The sequence below is a fragment of the Cygnus atratus genome, chromosome 3 (genome assembly GCF_013377495.2).
Source record: "Cygnus atratus isolate AKBS03 ecotype Queensland, Australia chromosome 3, CAtr_DNAZoo_HiC_assembly, whole genome shotgun sequence".
Taxonomy (NCBI): Eukaryota; Metazoa; Chordata; class Aves; order Anseriformes; family Anatidae; genus Cygnus; species Cygnus atratus.
This window is the reverse complement of record NC_066364.1, coordinates 6,076,143-6,100,670: the sequence shown is the minus strand read 5'-3', so window position 1 is coordinate 6,100,670 and position 24,528 is coordinate 6,076,143. Positions and strand designations below refer to the sequence as shown.

Below are 24,528 nucleotides of genomic sequence, written 5' to 3'. Positions count from 1 at the left end.
AGGACAATAACATATTTTTGGATCCTTGGTCTAGTGACTTGCCAAGCCTTTCATGTTTCAAGAGAGAAGTAGACAACCTACATGGCAGATACACAGATGCATACAGTGCATGCAATCTCTGACAGCTTTCAGCCATCACCCTGGCAGCAGCCCTGAGCACGGGTGTTATTATAAGGATCCTGCATTTCTTGTCCGTTCTGAGCTGCCCAGCAGATGGTGGGCTTCATAGGCCTTGTCTCCTCCAAACTTTGTTTGGTGAGGGGGTACATGAGCAGCAATCTTCTGTCTTCCAGTGTGCTGGCCTTGTGCACTGCTATCAAGGTTCCCAAGCCATACCAGAGTCCACTGGTAGTCCAGACATAAGCATATGTACTGGGAGGAAAATAATTTTAAAGCTTTATTTGCACTCATATACTCTTGCTTCATGAGCTCCATGCAGATCTCAAGAATTTCATTGTGATTCTGGCTCAGTTCCTTTCTTGCTCAGTTCTTTTCAAATCAGGATTGACCCTGTTGAAGCCCACAGAATTTATATATGTGTAAAATGGGCAAAGACAGTCAGGCCTCCGAAATCTGAATCACACTGTTTGAACAAGCAACATAACCCACTGCAGTAACAAGCAGTAACCCACTGCAGCCCCAATTAAGTGGGAGAAATGCTACCTGGGCTGAGACTTGTTTCTCTGGCCTTCCAATTCAGCATTTACCATAAAGTAATCTAAAGAATAGAGTCAAGTAAAAAAATCCACTTTGATAAGATCTAATTTTGCTTTAATTTTGTATTGCTGAAAAACCATAATTCAATAAATTAAGAAATAGACGCTTAGCAACTGTTTTAAAATTGCAAGTTGCATATTTTTCCTTGTGACGAAGAAAAGCAGTACTCTAAAGAAGCTTTAGCCTGAGTTATGCAGGCCAGAGTCTGTGTGTCTGCATCTCTGTTTTCTCTCTGAGCATTTGCAGATTTTGTCTTGTGCGAAGACAAGTGTCTCATTGGTGGGAATACTGGAGACAGACAGTGTACAGTTTAAGCAGGCCAAATGTACAAAAGGACTTGGCAGGGATATAATCACTATCCATGCCACCTTAAACCTAGGCTGGAACACTTTTATGATTGATTGGGAAACTGGATCTCAAGTTAAGAAGGGAATTTCATCTGTGTCTCCTGCCTGCATACATGATCTAATCATTAGCTAAAGGTGACTGACACCCTTACCTGCCTTTTTTGCATTTTTTTCCCCCTTATATAAATAGGCATGACTGCTGGCTGTTTATTGAACTTGATGGCGTCAATGTATATGTTAGATGTGACCAAAGCATCTGATTAAAATTAAACATTCAAATTTTTGTTGAGTATGCATGGACTTCAATATTTCCTTAAATACCTTTCTAAATTGAACCCGTAATTAGAACAGATAAGACTTTAGAGACATTCAGGATGGGTCATATCCCGTTGCCATAAAATCCAGTGAAGCTTGCACTGCTGAGTTCAGCAGCAGCAGTTAGACCAGCTTGTGTGTCTTTGAGAAATCTCACCTTAAGTATATTTCAGATTTTGTTTAAACTCCATCTTCTATTTTTATTCCTTTTTTTTTTTTTTTTTTTTTTTTTAGCTGCATAGTCAGGTCAGGTAAATAGAGTGTTTTAATCCTACCAAAAAGAGCTGGTGATATTCATAATTGTTGTTGCCTGTACTTAGAAATAGCCATCGGTATGCTTTGGGCGCTCTATGTTTAGCTGCAGATAGCTTGTTTTCCATCTCTGGCAGCTGACTCTCTGGTCTCTGTGGTCTCTCTGGTCTCGTCAGAATCACAGGTTGGTGTGTCACAGTTCAGTGGTGACAGTGAAGCTCCAGTAAGTGTCCCCAGGAAAATTTTATCGGCAATATATGGCTCTGCTGCGGCTATTCCAGAACAGTAAATGTCACAGAGATCGGTTGACAGAGCATCCCAAAAATATACAGGGATCCTTTCCAAGAGAGCCAGTAGGAAGTACGTCTCTGCTCCATAGTTACATGCTAGTATCAGTTCACCTGGCTATGTCAAATATATTTTGATGGAATGCTGCGTGAGGATCATTTAGAATAACAAAATGATCATTACAGTAACTGTATTACTTGTATTACTAGTACTACCTGTATTACTGGTGATTGTATGACATGTAATTCTTCAAAACCTGGCAGATATCAGTAAACTAATCCTAGCTATGAGAGGTATCATAAACACCAGTATTTCCATTTGGCAGCTAAGGGCTCTAGTGGAAGATTTTTCAAATTATTCTTTAATAGAGTTAGACAAGTGCTAATTGGCAGTGAGTTTATGTGTTAGGGTTATAAATGATTAAAAGACGTCAATTACACTATTTTTCTCAGCAAAGTTGTACTCAAAAGTCATAGGGAGAATCAGCTGGCATAAGGAAGGTCTTGATTTTGAGCAGGATTCATCGTATATCTTTTTGAACTAGGAAATCAGAGCAGGTGCCTGAAGTGCTGTAGTATGTACTTAGAAAATAGATTCAAGTGGTTCATTTGACACAGTACAGTTTAACATGGATAAAGTCCAAAATAGATCCTCATTCCCTTTCCTTCCTTGCCCCTTGATTTGCCCGTTTGTACTTTGTATTGCTGACCTGCAATAAAACTCATCTAGGTGTTATAACCATGGTATATATACACATCTGCAGCTGAGTGGCTGAGTGAATTTTTTTTTTTTTGTAGGTCTAATGAATTTAATCAGCATCATGTTTCCCTGGCATGATGTATTATTTTATACTTAAAAGCTGAAAATTATTACAGTGCAAAAGTAATTCAAAATGTATTCAGTTGTGTTTTGAAGATCCAAAGTCAGTAATATTATCTAATCATAAACTCACAGAATGGGGTGGGGTTGAAAGAGACCTTAAAGCCCATCCGCTTCCACCCCCCTGCCATGGGCAGAGACACCTCCCACTAGACCAGGTTGCCCAAAGTCCCATACAACCTGGCCTTGAATACTTCCAGGGATGGGGCACCCACAGCTCCTCTGGGCAGCCTGGGCCAGGACCTCACTGCCCACTGATAGAGTGGCCGCAATTGCTGGTATTTTTGAATTTCCGTCCTATGAACAAATCAGTGTTTCAGCTCTTTATCCTAATACAGAGCAACAGCAACAGTTCCCACCAGGTTGAAACTCCTATTTTTATTTTGATCCAGCTCTACTCAAAATGTGAAAAGGTCCTCCCATGCACATTCTGCAACATAAGGTCAGTAATATTGCTAGGTTACCACCCAGATTCTTTTATTTACTCTTTTGCTCTTCTGCCTTCTTCGGTGACCTTGGACAAGTTTTTCAGGCTCTCCTGGTCTCAGTTCCAGCTCTGTAACACACTGATTATAGTCCTCCATCAGATGTGGAGACATTGTGGGAGCAGGGAGTATTCTTTGCTCTTTCTCAGAACGGCATCCTGAATACCACTGAAAATAGAAATGTATGGTGGGATCACCTCTGTGATGTAGAACTGTCTCCAAACAGAGTATGTTGAAAACCTTGATTTCGTGGACATAAAAGAAATCAAACCAAATGGAACTGGATGTCTGTCTGCTTTCAGGCATCATCTGAGACAAAGCTCCCTTCCCATCCACTCCTTCCAGCCCTCCCTTTTTCCTTCTCTGGGTCTTGTATCTTCTGTAGTGACTTCTATTGCAACCTCTCTGTTTTGTCTGCTTGTTCTCACAGGCATTCAGACTCATAAATTTATACCAATAAGTGTCTTAATTTTCATCACTTCAATGTTGGTCCCCTGGGTCTCCTGGTTCAGCTTCTACCAGTGAAGTATCGCGCTTCTCCAATTTTCTTCCATGTGCCTGATTGCCAAATGAAGTTGAAATAGCTTCTTTGTATGTATTTCTGGTAACCATGCATAACACTCAGATAAAGCACTAACTGAGGCATATTTCAAGAGGCTAATAATTAATTAATGCACCTGTGGAACTGTAGGAGTTAAACCTATCCCTGCTATAGCTATTTGAGCAAAAAAAACCCATAACATTATGGATGAAGTTGCCCAGATAGTGATAGTTTGCTCTTTTAAATCCTCATTCACAATAGTCCCTAATTTTGTGTACAGGGCAGATGACAGAAGACCATGGCATTTACCTGTGCATGCTCGATGCAAAATGTATTAAGAATGGTCAAAACCTATATTCAAGGCTGAAGGTGATTCTCTTTTGTTTTAAATTCTATCACATTTGAATTTCATACACATAAAACTTGCAAGGTTGGTCGAGGGAGGTGATCGAGGGCGCTCTACTCTGCGCTGGTCTGGCCTCACCTTGAGTACTGTGTGCAGTTCTGGGCACCACAGTACAAGAAGGACATTAAACTGTTGGAGAGTGTCCAGAGGAGGGCAACGAAGATGGTTAAGGGCCTAGAGGGGAAGGCGTATGAGGAGCGGCTGAGGGCACTGGGCCTCTTCAGCCTGGAGAAGAGGAGGCTGAGGGTGGACCTCATTGCGGTCCACAACTTCCTCGCGAAGGGGGGTGGAGAGGCAGGTGACCTATTCACTGTAAACACCAGTGATGGGACCCACGGGAATGGTGTTAAACTGAGGCGGGGGAAGTTTAGGCTGGACATTAGGAAGAAGTTCTTCACCGAGAGGGTGGTCGCACACTGGAACAGGCTCCCCAGGGACGTAGTCACTGCACCAAGCCTGTCTGAATTGAAAAAGCGATTGGACTGTGCACTTAGTCACATGGTCTAAACTTTGGGCAGACCTGTGCAGTGCCAAGAGTTGGACTAGATGATCTTTATGGGTCCCTTCCAACTTGGGATATTCTATGATTCTATGATAAGGGTTATATATAGGAATAGTCACAATAACATTAAATTACTTTTTTCCTCTTCTTGCATATGTTGGTTTCCTCTGGAGTAAGAAAAAGTATCATGACTTGATTCTCCATTTGCCAATATTTCATATATTAATATCTGATCATGATACTGGGGATGCAGTTTACGTGCAGAAGGAAGTTTACTTGATTTATGTATTGCTTTAGTTTCCCTTTCTGTTAACCTTGAAGATGCAAAAGCCTATATAAAATGTTCTAGCTTCTGCTGCTAATAGAGACGTCTGAGTACAATGTTGTACTGTTTGGAAAAGGGCTAGTTGTCCCCACGGAGTGTGTGCTGTTGCATGCTAGCAGTCGAGTCCAATGTATGATGAGCTAATCCATGGAGGTAGATGCTCCAGCTTGAAGACATTTGTCAGCAAAGTTTAACTGTCTAAAATTCAACAGATATATATTTTAGCACACAGAGCTAGCATGTATTACCACACTGGAAAAGATGTAGAGAAGGATAATTTTAAGACTCAAAAAGAACTTAAGAGTGCTGTCCTTAAGGTGATATTTCTCATTCATGTAAAAAAAATAGAAATCACTTGACTGCAGTATTAAATGTATCTGTAGGGGGCTTTTAAATATAGTGATAACTAGTACAAGTACTATTAACAATTAGTTAAGGTCAGATATAGTGGAATTAGAAATAGGCTTATTAATAACTGTAAAAGTCATTAACCATTGGAATAAGACACCAAAGAAGACCGTCTTCGAGCTCAGAGGAAGACTACATATGATGTAAAGAAACGTATATCGTTAGAATCAATACAGGAATAAACATGCCTTAAAATCTGCAAACCAAGTAGTCATTGCTATGGAAGGTATATTGGCAAACCAGAGTAGGGCTTGGTTAAAGCACAGAAGAAAGCTTTGATATTCTTTGCCACTGAAATGTGGCACAAATTTGGTCGAAGCCACTGTGATAGAAATAGTGTTCGGAGGCCACTTACATGTCTTAAAGTATCTCTTTGTGTCCTGGGCACAATAGTATGATGGGATTTATTCAGGTGTTGGTTAAATAAGTGTTTGTTTATATTTCTCTGGGTACACAAGGGCCAGCCATCAGAGTCATAGAATCATTCAGGTTGGAAAAGACCTCTAAGATCATCTAGTCCTACCTTTATCCTAGTACTGAAGTCGACCACTAAACCATGCTACTAAGTTCTACATGTACACGTTCCTTGAAGACCTCCTGGGATGGTGACTCAACCACTGCCCTGGGCAGCCTGTTACAGTGCTACACAATCCTTTCAGTAAAGAAATTTCAATTTCTTCTAATATCCAACCTAAACCTCCCCCGGCACAAAAACCTAAATCTACCCTGGCACAGAAGGGCATTTCAAGGGCCTTCAAAGATGAAACAAAGCAGATGCTGCCTTGGTCAGGCTCTGAACAACCATGCTAATGTAGGTCAGACCTTGTTGGCTGAAAAGTAGGAAGAGCTAAATTGGGAGCTTCAAGAGCTAAATTCTCTTTCTGGCTGTCCTGGAGCCATTCCCTAAGTCATGCCGTCTCCATGCCCTGGTTTCATTATCTATGAGACATTTACACCAATGTTGATTTTCATCTCTAGCAGCACAGCAGCTTTTCTAGTTAAAATCACGTTCCTCCTTTTCTCTTTACATAGATTAATGACTGTAAAGCTACTCTTGCTTTGTGGTTTAGGTCCTCACAAAAAACTGAATTAATTCTCAGGTTGGGCAGGTACCTCTCTATATTAATTGCCAAGTTTCTCTTCCCCATCGCATTTCAGCACCCAAATAAACACCCTGAGCATTGCCACCCACCACGTCTAGCTATTGTTTTGGGTGCTGGTGCACATCTGTACCTGTGTATTGTCCAAAACGAGTGGAATTTAGAGAAACTGGCCTCTGATGGATTGCTGCTATTGTGGACAGTGTTTTTCTAGATTGTGATTCAATTTGTGTGGGTCAACAGGCACGTTGTGTTACTGCTTTCCTTTTGCTTTTAGCTGCTGAATGAGCAGCTTACTTTAAACAGATACAAATGCATATCAGGGGAGGAAATTATTTTCTTTCACTGCCCTGTGTTTTGTGATGAGCTGTTGTTGCTGATTCGTTGTGCAACTGGAGACCTGTTTGGTTTGTTTGTTTGATCTGTAGTATTTTTTTAAAAGCTGTTCCTGGATGAAGAGGGGTTGAATCACAGAATGTTCTTGCGGGTTGTAGGACCTCACTGAATGGCAGTTTTAGTTGTTTTATTGTGCCCAGTTCTTTCCATTTTCAGGACAAGACAAAAAGATGCAGTGTTCCTACCTGCTTCCTTACTAAGCCTTCTTTCAGACTTCCTCTAGCACTTTGATCATTTTCATTCTCTCCTCTGTTGACTCGCACGTTCAGTTTCAGATGGATGGTATATTTGCCTTAATTTACTGAGGTGCCTTTTATTGAACTGAGGTGCTCCAACTTTGGGTTTTAGGTTTTGCTTTATTTTCAATGTCAGTAAATCCCACTCCCCAGTTAAGCTCTAGATCCAGCTCTAAATCTGTCTTGTTTGAGGTTCAAAACTATTTACCCTGTTCCAAGATGGATCCAAGAGCCTTTCCTGAGACTGAACGAACGTGAGCTTTTGGAGTTCATCTCATTTATAGAACCATAGAATATCCCAGTTGGACGGGACCCACAAGGATCATCAAGACCAACTCCTGGACTTGATGTTCATCATTTAGTTGATCATCAATGCAGCTATGCATTTCTCTGCACACCTCAGAGGTCACACTTCTCACTACTCAATCCATAAAAAAGGCAGTCAAACCTGGATGCAGGAAGACTTGTTTTGGAGTGGGAATTTCATACCTGTCCATCTCAATGATGAAACCAGCATCCCTATGGCATGCGCCTATGGGGAGACCTCACCCTCTTCCCTGACGAGTAGGATCTAGGCCCGAAGGTCGCAATATTTATTTCAAAAGAGATGATTCTGCAAGAATAATAATAGTAATAAAAAAGTGCTGATTGCACACAGCTACTTGGGTCCAGCCTGTGTGATCCTGGGAAGGATGCGGTCGGGAAGGGGACGTAACCTTGAAATGATGATTTTCTTTTCTAGGGGAAGGAGATGCCTCTTTTCCCTGACCTTGGCTGGCATCCCAGCCCAATTTGCACGTGTCAGCATCTTGCTTCAGCTTGCATGGGCAAAAGTGTTTTTTTCCTAATTAAACCCTGGGCATCTCTTCCACACTGTGCACCAAGGATCTGGGGGAACATTTAAAGAAATAAGACATATCCAGGACTGTTGAAAGTGGTGCAATTAGTAACAGTCATGTTGTGCCTCACTGTCAGAAAAAGGGGTTTTGTGCTAACTGATGTTTGTCTATTCAGTGGAAATGGGTATTTATAGGATTTCTTTATATTTGGTATTTTCCAAGAACCACCAGTGCACTTGGCATTTCACATTCTCTCTTTTAGAGGGAATTAGAAGTAAACATGAAAAAATGGCTAATTCTTCTGAGCTTATTCAGGTACTTGAGAGATTTGGGTCTTGCTGTACTCAAATATATATAAAAGGATCAGAAATTCTCTCAGCAAATGCTAGTTTCTCAATTATCTCATTAACTTAGATATTCCAATGAGCTTTTTGTGGTAGTTGCTTGGTGTATGTCGTTCAAATGACATTCTGCAAATTGTAGTAATCGTGGCAAGCAGCTCTCTGACAGCCTGCAAAATGGAAACCTCTGTGCTCTCTTTCCTGGATTAACCGGGAGCCCAGGATGGAACAAAAAGCTGCCAGGGAAACTTAAATGTTAGCAATCATTTTCCTGTAGAACACACACTAGCATCGAGAAGACACTGAAGGAAGAGATAATGGAGAGGAGAAGCTGCTGAGAGAGATTCTAAAAAAAATCATCAAGAAAGTGATTTTTTTATGGAGGACGAGACTGAGGAAGAGAGATGTTAGTAGGAAGAGTTTGCTGACTGCTTCTGAGTCCCACCATGCATGACTGATCCTCTTGGAGAGAGGTTCTCTTGGAGCATGAGGGGCCTAAGAGAAGGGACTCAGCGATGGTGAGCATAAAAACTGCCAACACTGAGAACAGACATCACGGCCAGGGATACCAGAAGTGGGAGGACAGGAAGGAGTGAAGAGGTGCTAGGGAAATTGCAGTGGCATAAGTGAGATTTTGTACCAAGGGAAGAAAAGGAAGAATTATAAGATTTTAAGAAATAACATTTATTTAAACTTCATTACCTAAGTTTTTCTTTTATGCTGGATAATAGGATAAAATGAAATTAGAGGAAAGTCAGCCTGAGCATCAAGTCAAATTGTGTTTTGAGAAGGCTGTGAAAGAAGTATGCAAGAAGTAGTCAAAGCAGCATTTCAAAATGACCTAAACTGCAGACACAGAAGTTTTAAGAAATCATCCTGCAATGAGATAATAAGAAATGTGATCCTAATTCTGCTCACTGATCCAGCAGATTTTCCCTATTTGCAACAGTCATCATGCATTAGTTTCACACCTCCATAAGATACTTGTAAATAATACTTCCAATAGCTCACACACTTATTCAGACTTTCTCAGCAGTTTTTTGGAAAGCATCTCTGTTATACTCTTGAGTGTTTGATATTGAAAACACAAATTGTTTTGCTTTGAAATGAGTAACATTTGCTGGCTGTTTGGGTCTGTGTCCTTCTTAGGCTTTTGTTTTCATTGCAGGTATTTACATTTACAAACTCAGAACTTGCTCTCTGTTTCTTGTTTAATGAAATATTCAGGGAGCATTGCATTCCCCTCCTCTGTAGATGGCTATCAGAAAAGGCTACCTTGTAGAGTAACAACCCCTTTAATGGCTAAATTTGACTGTATGTAGTGTAAATGACCAGGAGAACAAATACAGCAGTTTGGGAATGTAAGAAAATATTAAAGGTGAAAAAATGTTTCCTAAATACTAAACCCTGTAATGATTTCTCTGTGAGTAGCTGGAAACCAGAAAATTTGTTTATATTGTATTTGTACCCACACAACTTCAAGGTTTGGTCCAAATGCTTGCAGCATCATTATTTTACCACTAAGTATTTTACTGAAGATATTGGGGGTTGCATCAGGAAGTCATGCTGAGATGCAAACGCCAAATCAAATTCTAGCTGGAGCCTGCGATGAACTGCTCCTTTGCAAAGAAACTTGATCTGGTTTCAGTGAAAGTCGTAACCATTGCTCCCATCTCAGATGAGGTTTGTCTCCTACCCTCTGCAGCACCGGTAACTTCGGAGATGCCACAAGAGGCAGGAGGACCGAGTCCTGCTCACTCAGAATAGCTCTGCAGCGTTCCTGATGGCTCTTCCCTCCCATTCATTCAGAAGTCACCAATGAGCATATTTATATGATGCAAAATAAGATACAAAATAAGGCCATCGAGGGCAGATTATGGCTGTCACGCCAGTCAGCTGGTTCAGCAGTAGATGCCCTTATCAGAGGCAGCCCTCCATTCAGCCCTGTATTTGCAGGGGCTGCAAGTGCCTCTCTCTTCTAATAGCACAAATAAAGTCCTGGAATTTCAATAAATAATTCAGTCCTGGATCTGATTTCAGGTTCAGCATTAACTTTCAGCACCTGGCTGCTGTTATTATTTGTTAGTCTGATATGCTGCTTAGAGGCATGGAAATTTGGCTGCAATTCATCAGCGTTTGCAGAATGTACTATATGACCAGATTACCATCCCAGGCTCAGAGATTTTTAACAGATATTCAAATTCCAGATGTGCACAGATTTAATTCTTACAAGAACGACTGCAAGCAGGATTCTGGTACTGGAGTGGGAACTGGAGGTCTCTGCACAGAGCTTTCTTTAAAGAAATGACTCCTATATTTGCACCTGATCTCTACCAGAAACATTAATAATTTTACTATAATTTGCATTGCCCATGCCAATTTCTGACAATGACCTAGCTCTCATTTTATTTTCTACAAGCTTTCCTGGGAGAATAAATTTTTTACATCTCTAATCAGCTCTTGGGATATTGAATCATCAATATTTAAAACAATCGTAATTGGTGCTCTACGAATGCCTAAAACAGATTCATTCCCAGTTTCTTTCTCCAGAGCCCATAAAACCACTTGTGGTTTTATTCACTTATTAGAAAGGAGCTGGTGAATCTAAAATATGATTCTGCTTTCACTGAAATCAGTAGATTATCTTTAGTAGGAATATTTTCTATGAATATTGAATATTATGAGAGCAGAATTAGATTGTCTATATTCCATTAATAGGTCTGGAAATGAAAGACCAAAATCAGAATATGGCCCTATAGGCATATGCTTCCAAAATGTATGTCTGCAGCCTGTATGTGCACAGCATGAACAGCCATCCAGTATGAATACATTGCAGGACAAGTTTACTTGTCTTAAGGAAAGGTGTTGTTTTTTTTTTTGCCCAAAGTGCTGACATCTTCCTAGGAGATACAGCCTGGTAGCCACAGTAACCAAGCAGTAGCTGATGCTTGGGCATCTCCATTGGCCTTTGCTAAAATGGTGACTATTTTCTGAGTACTGCACTGGCCTGATCCTGTGACTAAGATTCCTTCCACCAGTTAATCCCACATACAGCAATGCAACTGTTGGAAAAGATTAAAAAAAAAACAAAACATATATAAGTGATGGGGTAAGTTAGTTATCTTTAGGAATATCTTACAGATGGGAAGTCTGTAGTCGACTTCAGGGGGAGCGAGAACTTCACCCTGCAACGCAAACATAGACCACTAGAGGGGATTTTACTACCACTCTATGTCTAGCATATGTCTCCCCCGAAAAACCTTTTAAAACATATGTTCTAGTTCAACCACAAGATGCTGGCTACAAGCTGAGTGAAATCTATGGTTTGTATTATGCAAAAGGTCAGGAAAGATTAATATAATTGTCCCTTCTGGCCATTAAACCTGTGAGTGAAATTCTGGTCCCGTCAAAGTCACAGGCAAAATTCCCATTGACTTCACTGGGGCCAGAGTTCATCCTGTGCAGGTCAGAGGAAGGCAGAATTCTGCACCACCTAGCACTGAGAGCAAGAACAGCTTTGTTGTCAGGCACGAATATATACTGTTAAAAAAACATTTTAAAACATCATATGCAACCTCCCTGCTCTGCACCCGGATGAAATAAATCGAGACCTGTTTTCACATGTTTTTTTTTTTTTTTTTTTCTTTTGATTTCTTCAAAGCCTCCACTAATGCAGATTACACAACCTCCTTAGAAAGTCTGCTTTGTGTTTCATTATTCATATAATTACACTGGATATTTTTTTTTTCCCTAAAGCTTTATTGCTGCAATTAAGCAAAATAATAATCCTATACTCTGTGGACATGAGCAACAGTGCATCATCATCCTCTTTGTAAAACAGTCTTCTACGTGCTTGAGGACTGTTATGTTGTCTGATGCTCCTAGTAAGACATCGCACATACATCACATTATCAGGTTGCTGTTGTTTGTGGACGCATATTCTGGTGATTCATACTGTTTGTGATTTATGTAAAACCTCCTTCGCTGTTCCCCATCCTGCACTTGTACACTGGATTTTGCTCTTACGTTTTACACTTTGTGGTTTACTTCACTAAATTCCATTTAAGTGACTTCAGACACTTTGTTCCAACTTCTCAGTATTGGTTTGGAGTCTGCTCCTCTCCTGGGAAATACCAATAATCCCTCTGTGCTTGTTGCTGTCAGAAAATTTCGTCAGGCTCTCTCTGTTCCTTCACTTTGCTGATGGAAACATTAAATATGACTCATCTTGTCATAGACCTTTACGGTAGCTCTAGTTGTTATGTGTATCTAGACTAACAGAAAACTTTATTATTATTATTCCAAAAGTATTTTTTCAAATACTCATACAAGCACTTTGCAGAAATTTTATGCACATCCTATTTTCCTACCTTCCTTTTGAAAATATGATCTGGAGCTTGTGTTAGAAACCTTACAAAAGTTACCTTCTAGATACCTGCCACATCCTTCCTACCTACTGTGCTGGGTACCCTGTCAGAGAACAAAATCTGATTATTTTAATGTCATTTGTTCCATATAATGTTATCCTTTCTTACCATCTCTATATCACATTTACTTGTGAGCTTACTCTTTAATCATTTGTTCCAGTATCATTCTATACATAAAGCTTACACATTTGGCATTTCTTGAGTTCTTTCTCTCATCCCCCCTCTCCCTCCTCATGTTATCTCATTAATAGTTGAAGATGGATCCCAAAAAACCAAAGCTTTTAAAAAACACTCACTGTAGTTGCATCCAACAGCTAATGTGGGAATACAGACTCGTTTGCCATGATCCTGGTGAGTGGTGGGAGCACAATTGCTTTGTTAGGTTGGAGAAGCTCAAGAAAAAGTGTAAAGGATGATTTTATTTTTGTCTGTCAAGCCAAGAAACATATATGCAGTCCACTGTGTCCAGATGCACACAAACTTTGTGCATAATCCACTAGTTTGAAGCTGTGATGAGAATGGCAATTTTGGTTTCTGAAGAATTTCAAGATTTTGCTCTAAATTGCTCAAAGTCTAAAAAAACACGTTTTAAAACATCCGCAGCTTTACTGAACAGAAGCTGTGGGTTTTCTGAGGGGAGGGAAACTGCAATAGTCTCAGTAATTTTGAAAGGAGATTTTGGCTGGTGGGATGAAGGGAAGCCAGGCTCTGAGAGCTCTCTTTCAGCCTCTCATGGTCCCGGCACCCTGCCTGTCCTGCTGGGTCGCCAACACCAGGACACTCGGCACAGTGATACAGCCAAACCTCGTGTACGTCTCCACCAGGATTTGTCAAATTCTGGTTGTCCTCCTCAAAAGAGTAGTGTGTCAATAGAGACTTGCATTTCAATGCTCTCGTGTAATTATTTTTTTCCCAATTGCTCAAGAAGCTTATAGAAGGGATACTTCCAAAGCAGATCTAGAAAATTGTTACTAAGACTTTAAAAAACAGCTATTCCTTCTGGGTGGCTTGTGGCCCGATTTTCCATGTGTAGAGAGTTGATACTTGTGAGAAGTCAGCCACCTTTGAATTGTCTTGCAGCATCTAAAACTGCTAGCCCCTTTGAAAAATTCAGCTTGCCTATACCACCCATCCCTTAGCTGGTGTTTATATACATTTATACAGCAGAGCATTGTCTTGCAGGAAAAAAAAATAAAAAAAATTATCATTCCCTAGTTCAGAAATTGCTGTATATTTTTAGGTGTAGGAAGTTTCATTACAGCTTCTACTTCCTTTGATTATTTACAATCAATTTCTCATAAAGGTGAATGCATGCAGTGATAGGTAAGGGATCTACAAATATAAATGAGAACAAAATAATTTCTTTGTCCAGGGTGTTGGACCGGTCTGTGCTTTTCTATTCTGTCGATATTTGCCAAGTCATGGGCCTTAAGTACTATAAAAGAAAGCAGAAGGGGTGATGGAATAACATGATTTTTTTTTCCATACTGAGGCTATCCACCTGTAACCAGGCTGTTGTTTTCCAAATCCAACCTGCACCCAGATTGGCGTTCCCAGACATCACAAAGGTTATTTCAAAGCATAACACGTGCAGTGGCCAGTGGCTCCCACAAAGCCCTGAGGAAAACCAAGACCTCTCTGTGCAAGTAGCAGCTCTGCTACCAGCACCTTGGCTGATGTGGCAGGTGGGAGTGCTCTGCCCCGGGTGGGTGGACCAACTGGAGACAATTGTTCTTTAATTACAAACATCCTAAACCATCCTGAAAAGATCCCTAGAAATAACCTGGCCTATATGATCCTGTCCTGCCCGTGCTGAAGTTAATACGAATATAAAAGGTTGGAAAATAATAATTTACCAAGCCTCAAGACCAACACCCATGGGGACTCCAACCTGCAATTCCATCACCTGAAAATCCCAAATGTCTTAAGGGGACAAATGCATCTCTCCCAAAACCGCTGCGACCTGGAAACTGCAACGGCACTTTCCTTGGAGATCCTCAGCTCTACTGACGTGCTGCTCAGTCAGTTTGAACGGCATGGAACAAGCCAGCTCCCTTCAAGTTGGCCAGCAATGCAAACCAAGTTAAGCTTATGTGCATCTATAATGTATGCCTGTACGTATGCCAAACTTGGACGACATTTTGGCTGGCTTTTGGGGAGCTGGCTAAAGATATTCACCACTTCCTTTTTGTTTTGTTACTACCCTGAAGTCTTTCTAGCAAACGCTCTATTTTTATTTGACATGTATGCACATGGTCCATTTCCATGTGTGTGTGCATAGGAATATATTTCTGCTCCAGCTTGCCCTCACTTGGAAAGCTGCTGCTAGGAGTTTCTTGTAGCAAAATGAAATTTCGGAAAAAGTCCAATGAAATTAAAAAGCTGCACAGCAAATTTATTATTGTTATTATAGGCTCCCATTCAGGAAAATACTTAAGTATGTGCTTAAGTCCCATTGAAATCATCAAGACTTAAGAACATGCTTAAAGTCAAGCGTATACTTCCTCTGAATTGGGATGTATTTCAGCACATGCTTAAATGCTTTCCTGAACCAGAGCCACAGTCAACAAGAGTGTCCTGTGATGCACAGGACTTGCACTACAAGATTTACTTCTTACTTGAGACCTACCAGTGCTGCACTATGAGTATACACTTCTTAGCTTGCCTCTCCGTTGGTGGCACTCCAAATAGCTTACTGGCTTTTACATTTGGACAAGAACTTGTGAAAGAGACTAGAAACTGGAAAAAAAATGAGCCTTGCTAAAGCAATACCTTGGCTTCTCTGATCTCATGTTGCAGCCAACAATTTTTCCCTACAATGGAGATTTGTGCTATTGTGTGTGGTATAATTACTAAGACAGATTTTTTTTCTTTTTAATGGCACAATAAATAGGATATTTCCTGGCCTGCTCTGCATTTCAAATAGGATTTTCACTTCCCCTTTGGGTTCTGAGCGTAAGGAGAGTAAGTGTCAAAAGGCAGGCGCTTTCCCAATTCTAAAATAGAGAGAGTGCAATCATGTGTAATGTGAATCTAGATTTTGATTGTAAGGATGATGAAATCAATTCTCTCCTTAATCCTTACTTGGAAACATTTGGGTGAACTAGCCTGCCTGCTTTTGCTAACTTGTTATAATCCTTTTGAAAAAGAAATGTATTTTAGTGTCATCAACAATATCTGCCTACTTTACCGGGGAGTCCAACAGAGCACTGGACAGAACGGTCTCAATGCAATGAAAAATTAAAAGAGAGGGAAAATAGATAAAACCAAATGTATTCTGTTCCTGGAGAAAGCACAGAGGTTTCCAATAGGCAGCTCTTTCCAGTGCAGCCATTTTTAAGCTAGATGCTTTGTCATTATTAATGACAGTATGTTGCTATAAAGCTGCTATATTTGGGGAAGAACTGGAAACAAAACCTTTTTCCCTCTTAAGGTTAGGTATAATAACATGCAGTTGCCTGTATGCATTGCAGTCACTCTGCATCTACCAGTTGGATTATTTTTGGAACCAGTGAGGAAGTTTATTACAGTTATTTCATTTAAGGCAAAGTAGTAACTTGAACTTGAGAAGAGCTCCCTGTTCATGTCGTTCAGCTATGCTGTGCAGTGGTTGGAGGCTCTCAATATTGCTGCTACTTTTCAGAAGTATTTGGCACAAGCTCATCAAATCACCAAGACTTTTTTCTCCCTCCTGAAGCCTCCTTTAATTTTGTTCCTTGGTGATGTGTCGGTACATCCCCTGCTTGTGCACACAAATATCTTTAAGGTTTAATTAATTCCTTAAAAATAGCTAAGTGTTTAAGGAAGAGTGCCTTATAAATAACAAAGGAGAATACCTTGTTCATTCTTGTCATCGCTCAGACAGATGCAAGCAGCTGCTGTGACGCTGGGGTTTGCCTAACGTGATTACACTGAGTTCCAGGGCAGGACCTTGCATCAAATGGTGCGTAGTACCTAAATGTCGAAGGCCAAGTAGAAAAGCATCCTGTTTGGTAGTTAAACTAATAAATATAGATTTAAGAGAAGCAACGAGAGCAGAAAGTGATGTTTCCAAAACAGAGCAAAAAATCCTCCAGCAATTCTGCCTCCACAAAGTCCAGGCTTTTCTGTTAGTGGGGTCCACATGCATCCCACCTAAATTCAGATACACATGAGACTTAGTCGAAATGAAAGTGGCCAGATTCATCTTCTGGATGTGCTTCCCTGCCTTGCCCACACAGAAAGCCTTAGGCATCTCAGAGAAACTTCAGTGGGACGAGTGCTGGCTGAGGGGTCTCACCCAGCAAATCCTTGAATCCATTTTACTCTTCCATGGTCGCTCTGGGAATTTGTTGCCTGAAAAGGTGAAGTGTTTCTCTTTAGGGAAAAGGAGGCAGCGCTCTTCTGTGGGGAAGAAGAGGCTCTGAAACCCTTTCACAGCACTAAGAGTTACAGTGCACATTTTAAAATCTCAGTTTCCTTGATCCTGGCACCCACAGAGCCTCAAGTCTATAGCAGTCATTGAATCAGCAATATCCAGCGTTACTGGCAGGGAGGGTGCATATTTCATCAACTTGGTCCTTTCTCTAAGCGGCTGATCACTTTTGCTGTGCCTCAGGGAAGCTACATGAGAGAGCTTTTGTGCTCATTTGTGAGTAGCAGCGGGGATAAACGGTGTTTCTACAGCTTGTCAATTATTTGTTCTTTTCTTTCTGTCCACTGTTTGAGTTCTTGATCTTGATTAAGGTATTATTTAATTCCTGCATTTCTGAGCCTTTAAGCTGGGACAGACACATAATAGGTTTGCATTTAGTCACTACCAGGGTGCTTTAAGCAAGCTGGTTTTCTCTGAAGCTGAAAGTGACTAAGCCTGGGAAATTCTCTGTTCTTCCTCCTCTCCTCCTAGTAGTTAATAGAATTCACAGGTAATCTCAAGACACTCTGATAAGCCTTTGAAGTTATTACCCACTAAGTTTCTGCTCTTTCTGAGTGCCAAGCATTGAATTGCTGACTGCTGTTAGAAGCAACGAGAAAGGATTCACAAAACCGACAGAGCCTTGACTATAATTTTTGCAGACGAGCTGAATTTAATGGATAAATTGTGTTGCTGGGGAGATTTTGATTTTGTTCCCTCCTCTGTCACCATTTTGCCTTGTGATTTGTGGTAGCATTTTCAGTTATGCCAGTCACATGAGATCTAAACCCATGAGTCAGACTCCACCCAAATCATGAGCCTGGCTTTCAGATCCAGTAGCTTTGAAAAGAGATCATACCATACTGTGTCTTTAGTTTATCTTTTGTTTCTGGAATTTCCTCTGTGTATTCCCAACATGTCTCTAGCAATTAATGTTTTCCACTCTTTTGGAAGTGTCGGGAAGAGGTTCTGACCATTTGGAGCTGTTGAAGGCCTCATTTGACCTACACAATTACTTTTGGTTTTGATCTCCAAATGAATCTTATTTCTTCCAGATTCCGCATCTTTTGTCCTCAGTGATTTCTGCATCCCTTAGCCTCACATGACCCATCACTTCTGTCCCTTTGTTGCCATTCAGCCACTCTGTCCCACCTTTACTCCTCTCCAGTCTTGAGGGGGTTTTTCACCGTTGCCTTTCAGGATGGAGGAGGTACAAAAAGATGCAGATCTGGGAAGTCCTTAACATTCCTACGAGAATATATAAATGGAGAGTGCAGGGAAATAGCTTCTCCTTCCTGAAAAGGTGAAATTTGTTACTTGCAGCACAAGAAGTAGGTGATGAGGACAGGCAGGAGAGTGCCTCCATGCAGGAAGGAGACCTATAAGAGGGCTGGAGCTTTGTGGGTTACTTCAACACTAGACCCATTTGCTTGGAAGGTGTCTGCAGGACTTGGGAAGTCAGGGTTTTATACTCACTTTGAAGGGAGTCAGGTGACAAGTGAATTAGACTCAATGGGGTTAATAAGACAAAGTAAGTCCAGAGAAGATGGATTGAAGATAGATGTAAGATAGGAGTCAACTCTTCTGTCTGTACAATTTTGCTCTCTAAATCAGTGGTCAATCTGTTTTTCCTCAAATTTAAGGTTTGTAGTATATTGTTTGCAGACTCTGATAGCCAACTCCATTATGAAGGATATGATTAGACTGAGATGGTGAAAAAGCCAAGGGGAAATTTGGTGTTGTGTCACTGTTTTTCCCTATGGCATTTGACTCTTTTTAGGATGGCTAAGAAGTTGCAAGCTCTTGGCAAGTGGTTATTAAGCCAAAGCCAAAACAATAAACGTAATTTCACAGTAATTATTGCATGCAACACTGTGGTGCCTGGTATTCCCATGGTAACATTGTCATTGTTTTGCCATGAAATTTGGAGAGCAGAGCTAACTATTTAATTAATAAAGTTATGCAAAACTAGTATATTCACACGCCAGGCAGACAGAAAAAAGCATCTTCTCTTGCTCGTCTCATACCATACCACTACTTTATCCACAGTGTTTGCGGGTTCTTGCATATGCCATGTGCCAGGCATTTGGCTGATCTATAATTTCATGTAGAAGTGCAGCCAAACTGTACCCCCAGATCCAAATATCTCTAAAGTCTGAGTGCTTGAAACTGAATCTGAAGCCAGAGAAAAACTCTTTACATAGCCCTAAACTTTACAATGTGCTGTCTCCAAGCCTTGAACCCACACTCTCTCCGTATTTTGGTGGATGGGAAATCTGGAATTTGTTTTTAAACCCAGAATTATCAAAAGCTGTGTTGAAGACATGAGAAAGATTCATGACGCCTACTCGAAAATCTTTCAGCTAAACTTTTCCTATGCAAGTTGTAGCAACTGGACACATCTCAAAATGTTTCTAGCTAGTCTGTGAACGTTTCACAAAAGAGCAGTAATTAGAAGTGATTCCTTCTTTAAGACAGAGAAATGCCACTCCACAGCTTGAATATTAATAAGATAAAATTTATGAAAGCAAACAGAGTAATATAATATTTTCTCCAGAGGAAAAGGACATGTATTTGCTTAGCTCTTTCATCAGCCATTTTCAGACACACACTGCGTGCATAAAATACAGTTATGCAACCCATATGGGTCAACAAAGGAAGGTTGGTTGCTTCACCAGGATTATAAGAATTTTTTAAACACAATGGTACCACAAATTAAAATGGAAATCTATCAAAACCATTATCGTCTTGAAAGCTTTGGCCACAAGCATAATTATTGTAGAAGGATGTTGTCCTTGGACACAGCTTTGGCTCAGTTCAAATAGTGTTATTTGTATCCCTCTATGGCTTAAAGTCGGAATTTGCATGGCTAAAGACCATAAATTTTTAAAGGAAAAAAAAACACAAGCTGTTTCCTTAGTACTAACACTAGCAGTTTTTTATTGTTTTGTAGTGGTTTGTAGGCAACTCATTAGGTGCTAGAGATAGGAACAGACTGAATGTGGCGGCTGAAGTCTGCCTTGAACTTTGGAAGGTTTCAGATGCAGATTTCTGTCTGGATCCAGTTGTTTGTGTCTGAGGCTCTTGCTTTATTTGACATGAGCAAGAATGAATGAATGTTAGGCATGTTTGGGTTTAAATCCACTTCCAAATGTCCCCAGTTTGGATAGTAAAACAGTGACCCAGTGATGTGCAATCCACAGACTTAGAGCAGAAAACCTGTCCTGAGTTTTCTATCATGTCGATGCAGCAGGCAGTCCTGTAGAATGGGAGTAATTGAACACACAGTGAACATACGGTGAAAAGAATATACAGTCTTCTGGATGTTGCATACCATAAGTAAAGGACACATCTAGAGCCAGAGTTGTTGCCAGGAGAGGCACCAGGTTGCTTTCTCCAGCTCCTGCTGAAGGCTGAATCCTGGAGTAACTCCATTATCGAGCTGGTGATAAGCTATATAAAATAACAGGCACTGTAGGTTATTCTTGAACTAGCTATTCTTCTTTCAACATCCAATTTTCATCTTGAGGGAAATAAGTGACTAACGTATTTGAACTCTATTTTTTGTCTTTTTCCATCCCTCAGGCTGGTATAGATGGAGAAAGCATTGGGAACTGCCCGTTCTCCCAGCGTCTCTTCATGATCCTCTGGCTCAAAGGAGTTGTGTTCAACGTCACCACTGTTGACCTGAAAAGGTAAAAATTGTTCACTTTAATTGAGAGTAGTTATACGATCCAGTGTTTTTCCAATAGAAAGGCCACACCACGTTCAGTCAGATTGGTATCTGGCTTAGAGAGCCTGTGGTGCACAACAAAATAGTTGGGATTCAAGTCTGTTATTTCTTTTTGCACTTGTGGAATGTTTTTATATTAAACAGGGTGTTCAGGGTACTTTAAAGTATTCTCACCACAAACTGCTCAAGAAATAGAAGGGCAAACTGATTTTGCAGGAACTGTAAATATCTGTGCAGCTACCTGACCATAAAGATTGGTGATTCCATGACCTTTTTTCTCTCTGCAGAAAGCCAGCTGATCTACACAATCTGGCTCCTGGGACCCACCCACCTTTCTTGACTTTTAATGGAGAAGTCAAGACAGATGTTAACAAGATTGAGGAATTCTTGGAAGAGACTCTTGCACCTCCAAAGTAAGAACTTGGGATTTTTTCAGTCAATATTCCATTTCCTAGGAATGAAAGATGTCCTAAGAGGAGTTCCTAAAAAGCACTCCCTCCTACAATCTTTACTTACAGGAGTAATATTTATTTATGAAACTTGCTGGCTTCAGTGAGATGACTTCCATGTGTGAAAGTTACTTGTATGACTAATAACTGCAGAATGTTTTCTCTGTACACATTTCAGGATGCCCTTGTATGCAGAATTAAGGAGACCAATGCTAAAAAATAAATAATAATAAAAAAATTGTAGGGGTCTGGTGTCCACATTTTACAGAGCTAAAAATAACTTGGAATGGATGCAGAGCATTGCCACACAAAATATCTGTGCCAGTAAAAGTGTTTTATCATTAAAAACTGAAGGCTTCTGAGCTGTGTGTTGTATTAAAAAGGTTGGAAGGGGAACTGTTGTGCAGAGTACAAGGAGCTCTGGAGTCAGAAAAGTGCTCATTAGTCTCATCAAGAAATGACAAGAGCCCATGACTGGAAATTATAACCAACCTAATTCAGATTAGAAATAGGGCACAGATTTTTTCAATATGTATGAATAAGCATTGGAACAAACAGCCGAGGAACATGTCAGATTCACCAGATATGCCTTAGTTAGTCAAGCATTTTGGACTTAGTACAAGGATAACAGAGAGAAAAGATTGCTGGCTTGTGTTTTGGACCTTAAAATCTATGAATCAATGAAAATATTCTCAGTTCCTTATGGAGCATTTTACCTCCAACTGAATGAGCAGCCATAGGGCCAGTCGTGAGGCAAGAGATCAGGTACTGAAGCTTTCTGTAGTCTAGTCCAAGATCACTGAAATCAGTAGGAGTCATTAGTTCATGTTGATCTTTCAAATCAATATATCCCTTTGTGCCAGATGTCTATAAAAACAACAATTAGAAGACTGAAAACTTTATGTTCCTTCACCTGGCTGATGCTAACATGCCTTGCTATTACATCCTGGCAGACATTTTCAGTGCAGGGAGCTAGACATGACTGCCATTCATAACAGAGAGAGCTGGCTGCCAGCCTCCCCTGCACCTTTCTGGAAATTTATGCTTCCTCCTGATTTAAGGCCACTGTATCTTGGATGGTGGTCACATAAAGCACCAGTGTAATTACCTTTGTCCTGAAGCCATCCCTGTGTAACTACTCTCTGCCTTGACAGATACAGATATCATTAAGAGGGTCTTGCCAAGCTGTTGGTTTGAGATAAATGACAATGCTAATTGCTGTTCCTTGTAAAGGGCTTTTTAAAAATGTCTTCTTTTAAACTGTATCTGTAATCATGACTATACTGCTGGTAACATGCTGTGAATCTCCAACCTCCTTTCAGATATCCCAAGCTGGCTGCTAAGCACCGGGAATCAAACACTGCTGGAATCGATATCTTCTCCAAATTTTCTGCATACATCAAAAACACCAAGCAGCAGGATAATGCTGGTGAGTAGAGTCATTACCAAATGTGCTGGGGAGTTTTTGTGCTTAGAAGCTGAATAATTTTGCTGTTTTCCCCTAATTTTATTGTGAACTGTGTTGATGACATCAGGTACCACTGCTGATCAGTTTGAGACGGTAAGTTCAGATGTACTTCACATGTCCACAGTCGAATTAGTTACATCTATACCAGTGAGTAAAACAAGGACAGAGCATTCAGCAGTAGGCAAACTTCTCCACCAGAACAGGATCCCACAGAACTACTGGATTTGGCTGGTGGCTCACTCTAACGCCTCTACTCGGGCCAGGCACTGCTTGGAGTGCTAGTTGCCTGGGTCCAAAATTGTGACAGCAATAGACACAGCACTAAAAGTTTAGCACTGAATTATTGGTGAATGAATGAGTGAATGAATGGAGAGCAATCTGTGCCTTTTTACCCTGCATAATTTCTTAGATACAGGCATTTACACCAGACTCTCCTCCCACGTATCTCATGGTTATGTTGTGGTAGTATAGCTCATTTGCTGATATAAACTGAGTCATATTGGGACAGAAAGTAATTGAATGAAAGTGAATGAATTACAGAAAGTAACTGAATGAAAGAAGTGGCTTTAAGAAATATAATTGCACACTGTACACTCCAGACTTTCCCTCATACATTTGTGTCAAAAGAACTACTCCCCCCCCCGAAGCTGGATGCCATGCATATTTACATGCATCCTACACTCTCTTCTTAATGAAATCACTTTTCTTCTCCACATTCCTTTCCCTTCAGAGAGGCACAGCTCCAGCTAGTGCAAGCTCCTGTTGCTCCATGAAAGCGAATGGATTTACACTGCCACGTCCCTTGAGATGAGCTAGTAGAAGACTTGCAGTCACTCATTGACGTTCATCTTACCTTGTATTACTAATTTCACAGAGACCTAAGGCATGCTAAACACCATGCAGTCATCACACTGTTCAGAGAAAAGTAGATTTTTCAGGTTCCAGCTCTGCCACAGATTTCATTTGTGTGATTATATTTCATTGCCTGGGGCTGACTCATGAGATGAAAATGGGGAAATGATGATTTATGTCAGATAAAAATCTGCTCCTTAATATTTTTTGTGTTGTTAACAGAAGGAAATAATTATAGTACTTCACTTCGCAGGGATGCTAAAAAGTTATTTTTTTGTCTGCTGCCAATGGGATGCTCAGCTAACCTCTGTAGGAAGGCTTGTAAAAAGAAGATAAATTAAGAGTTAACTTGAATAGATGTTACAGTTAAAATAAATATCTTGGCCATTTACGAGGAATTTTTATGGTCCGTGGTGCAATTGTAAGCCTTAAATTCAGCTGTGCTGCCCCTTGTATTCTAAAACTGTCACAAGTATTTGTCCACATGTAAAATCTTGCTGTGCTGCTTCTCAGTGACTCTGCAAAATGCAAATCCCCAGACTTGTAAGGGCTGGCAGCTCCTGCTGGTAATAAATGGCAGTCCTAGAGGTGTCTGCATCTGGCTGTAACCAGTGCTGGAATTCAAGGTTGGATATCTGCTACTGTGAGATAAAGAATCTAACCCTGCAAAGCGCTCCTGGTGGGCTGTCTGCATTTGTTCTATCTCCAGTGTGATTAATGGGAGCTTTCCCTAGTTCTGCCTAGCAAACTTGGTTTAGGTACGCTTGCAAAGAAAATGAAAATCCTTCTCAAAGGCAATTGAGCATACCAAGGTTGTAGGGAAAAGAGA

The 24,528-nt window shown here is 40.6% G+C and overlaps 1 protein-coding gene across 4 annotated transcripts in view; it reads left to right on the top strand.

The window, feature by feature from the left end:
* CLIC5 (chloride intracellular channel 5) overlaps positions 1–24,528 on the top strand; it is a 66,628-nt gene that overhangs the window by 19,735 nt on the left and 22,365 nt on the right. The window contains exons 1-4 of one of the 4 annotated variants that reach the window (XM_035560213.2): positions 17,114–17,434; positions 20,783–20,892; positions 21,218–21,343; positions 22,702–22,808. In XM_035560213.2, coding sequence (XP_035416106.1) covers positions 17,411–17,434; positions 20,783–20,892; positions 21,218–21,343; positions 22,702–22,808 — 367 coding nt within the window. In that variant the 5' untranslated portion in view covers positions 17,114–17,410. Of the gene's footprint in view, positions 1–17,113; positions 17,435–20,421; positions 20,672–20,782; positions 20,893–21,217; positions 21,344–22,701; positions 22,809–24,528 lie in introns of those variants that run through there. The other 3 variants (XM_035560211.2, XM_035560212.2, XM_035560210.2) reach the window with 3 other exon arrangements.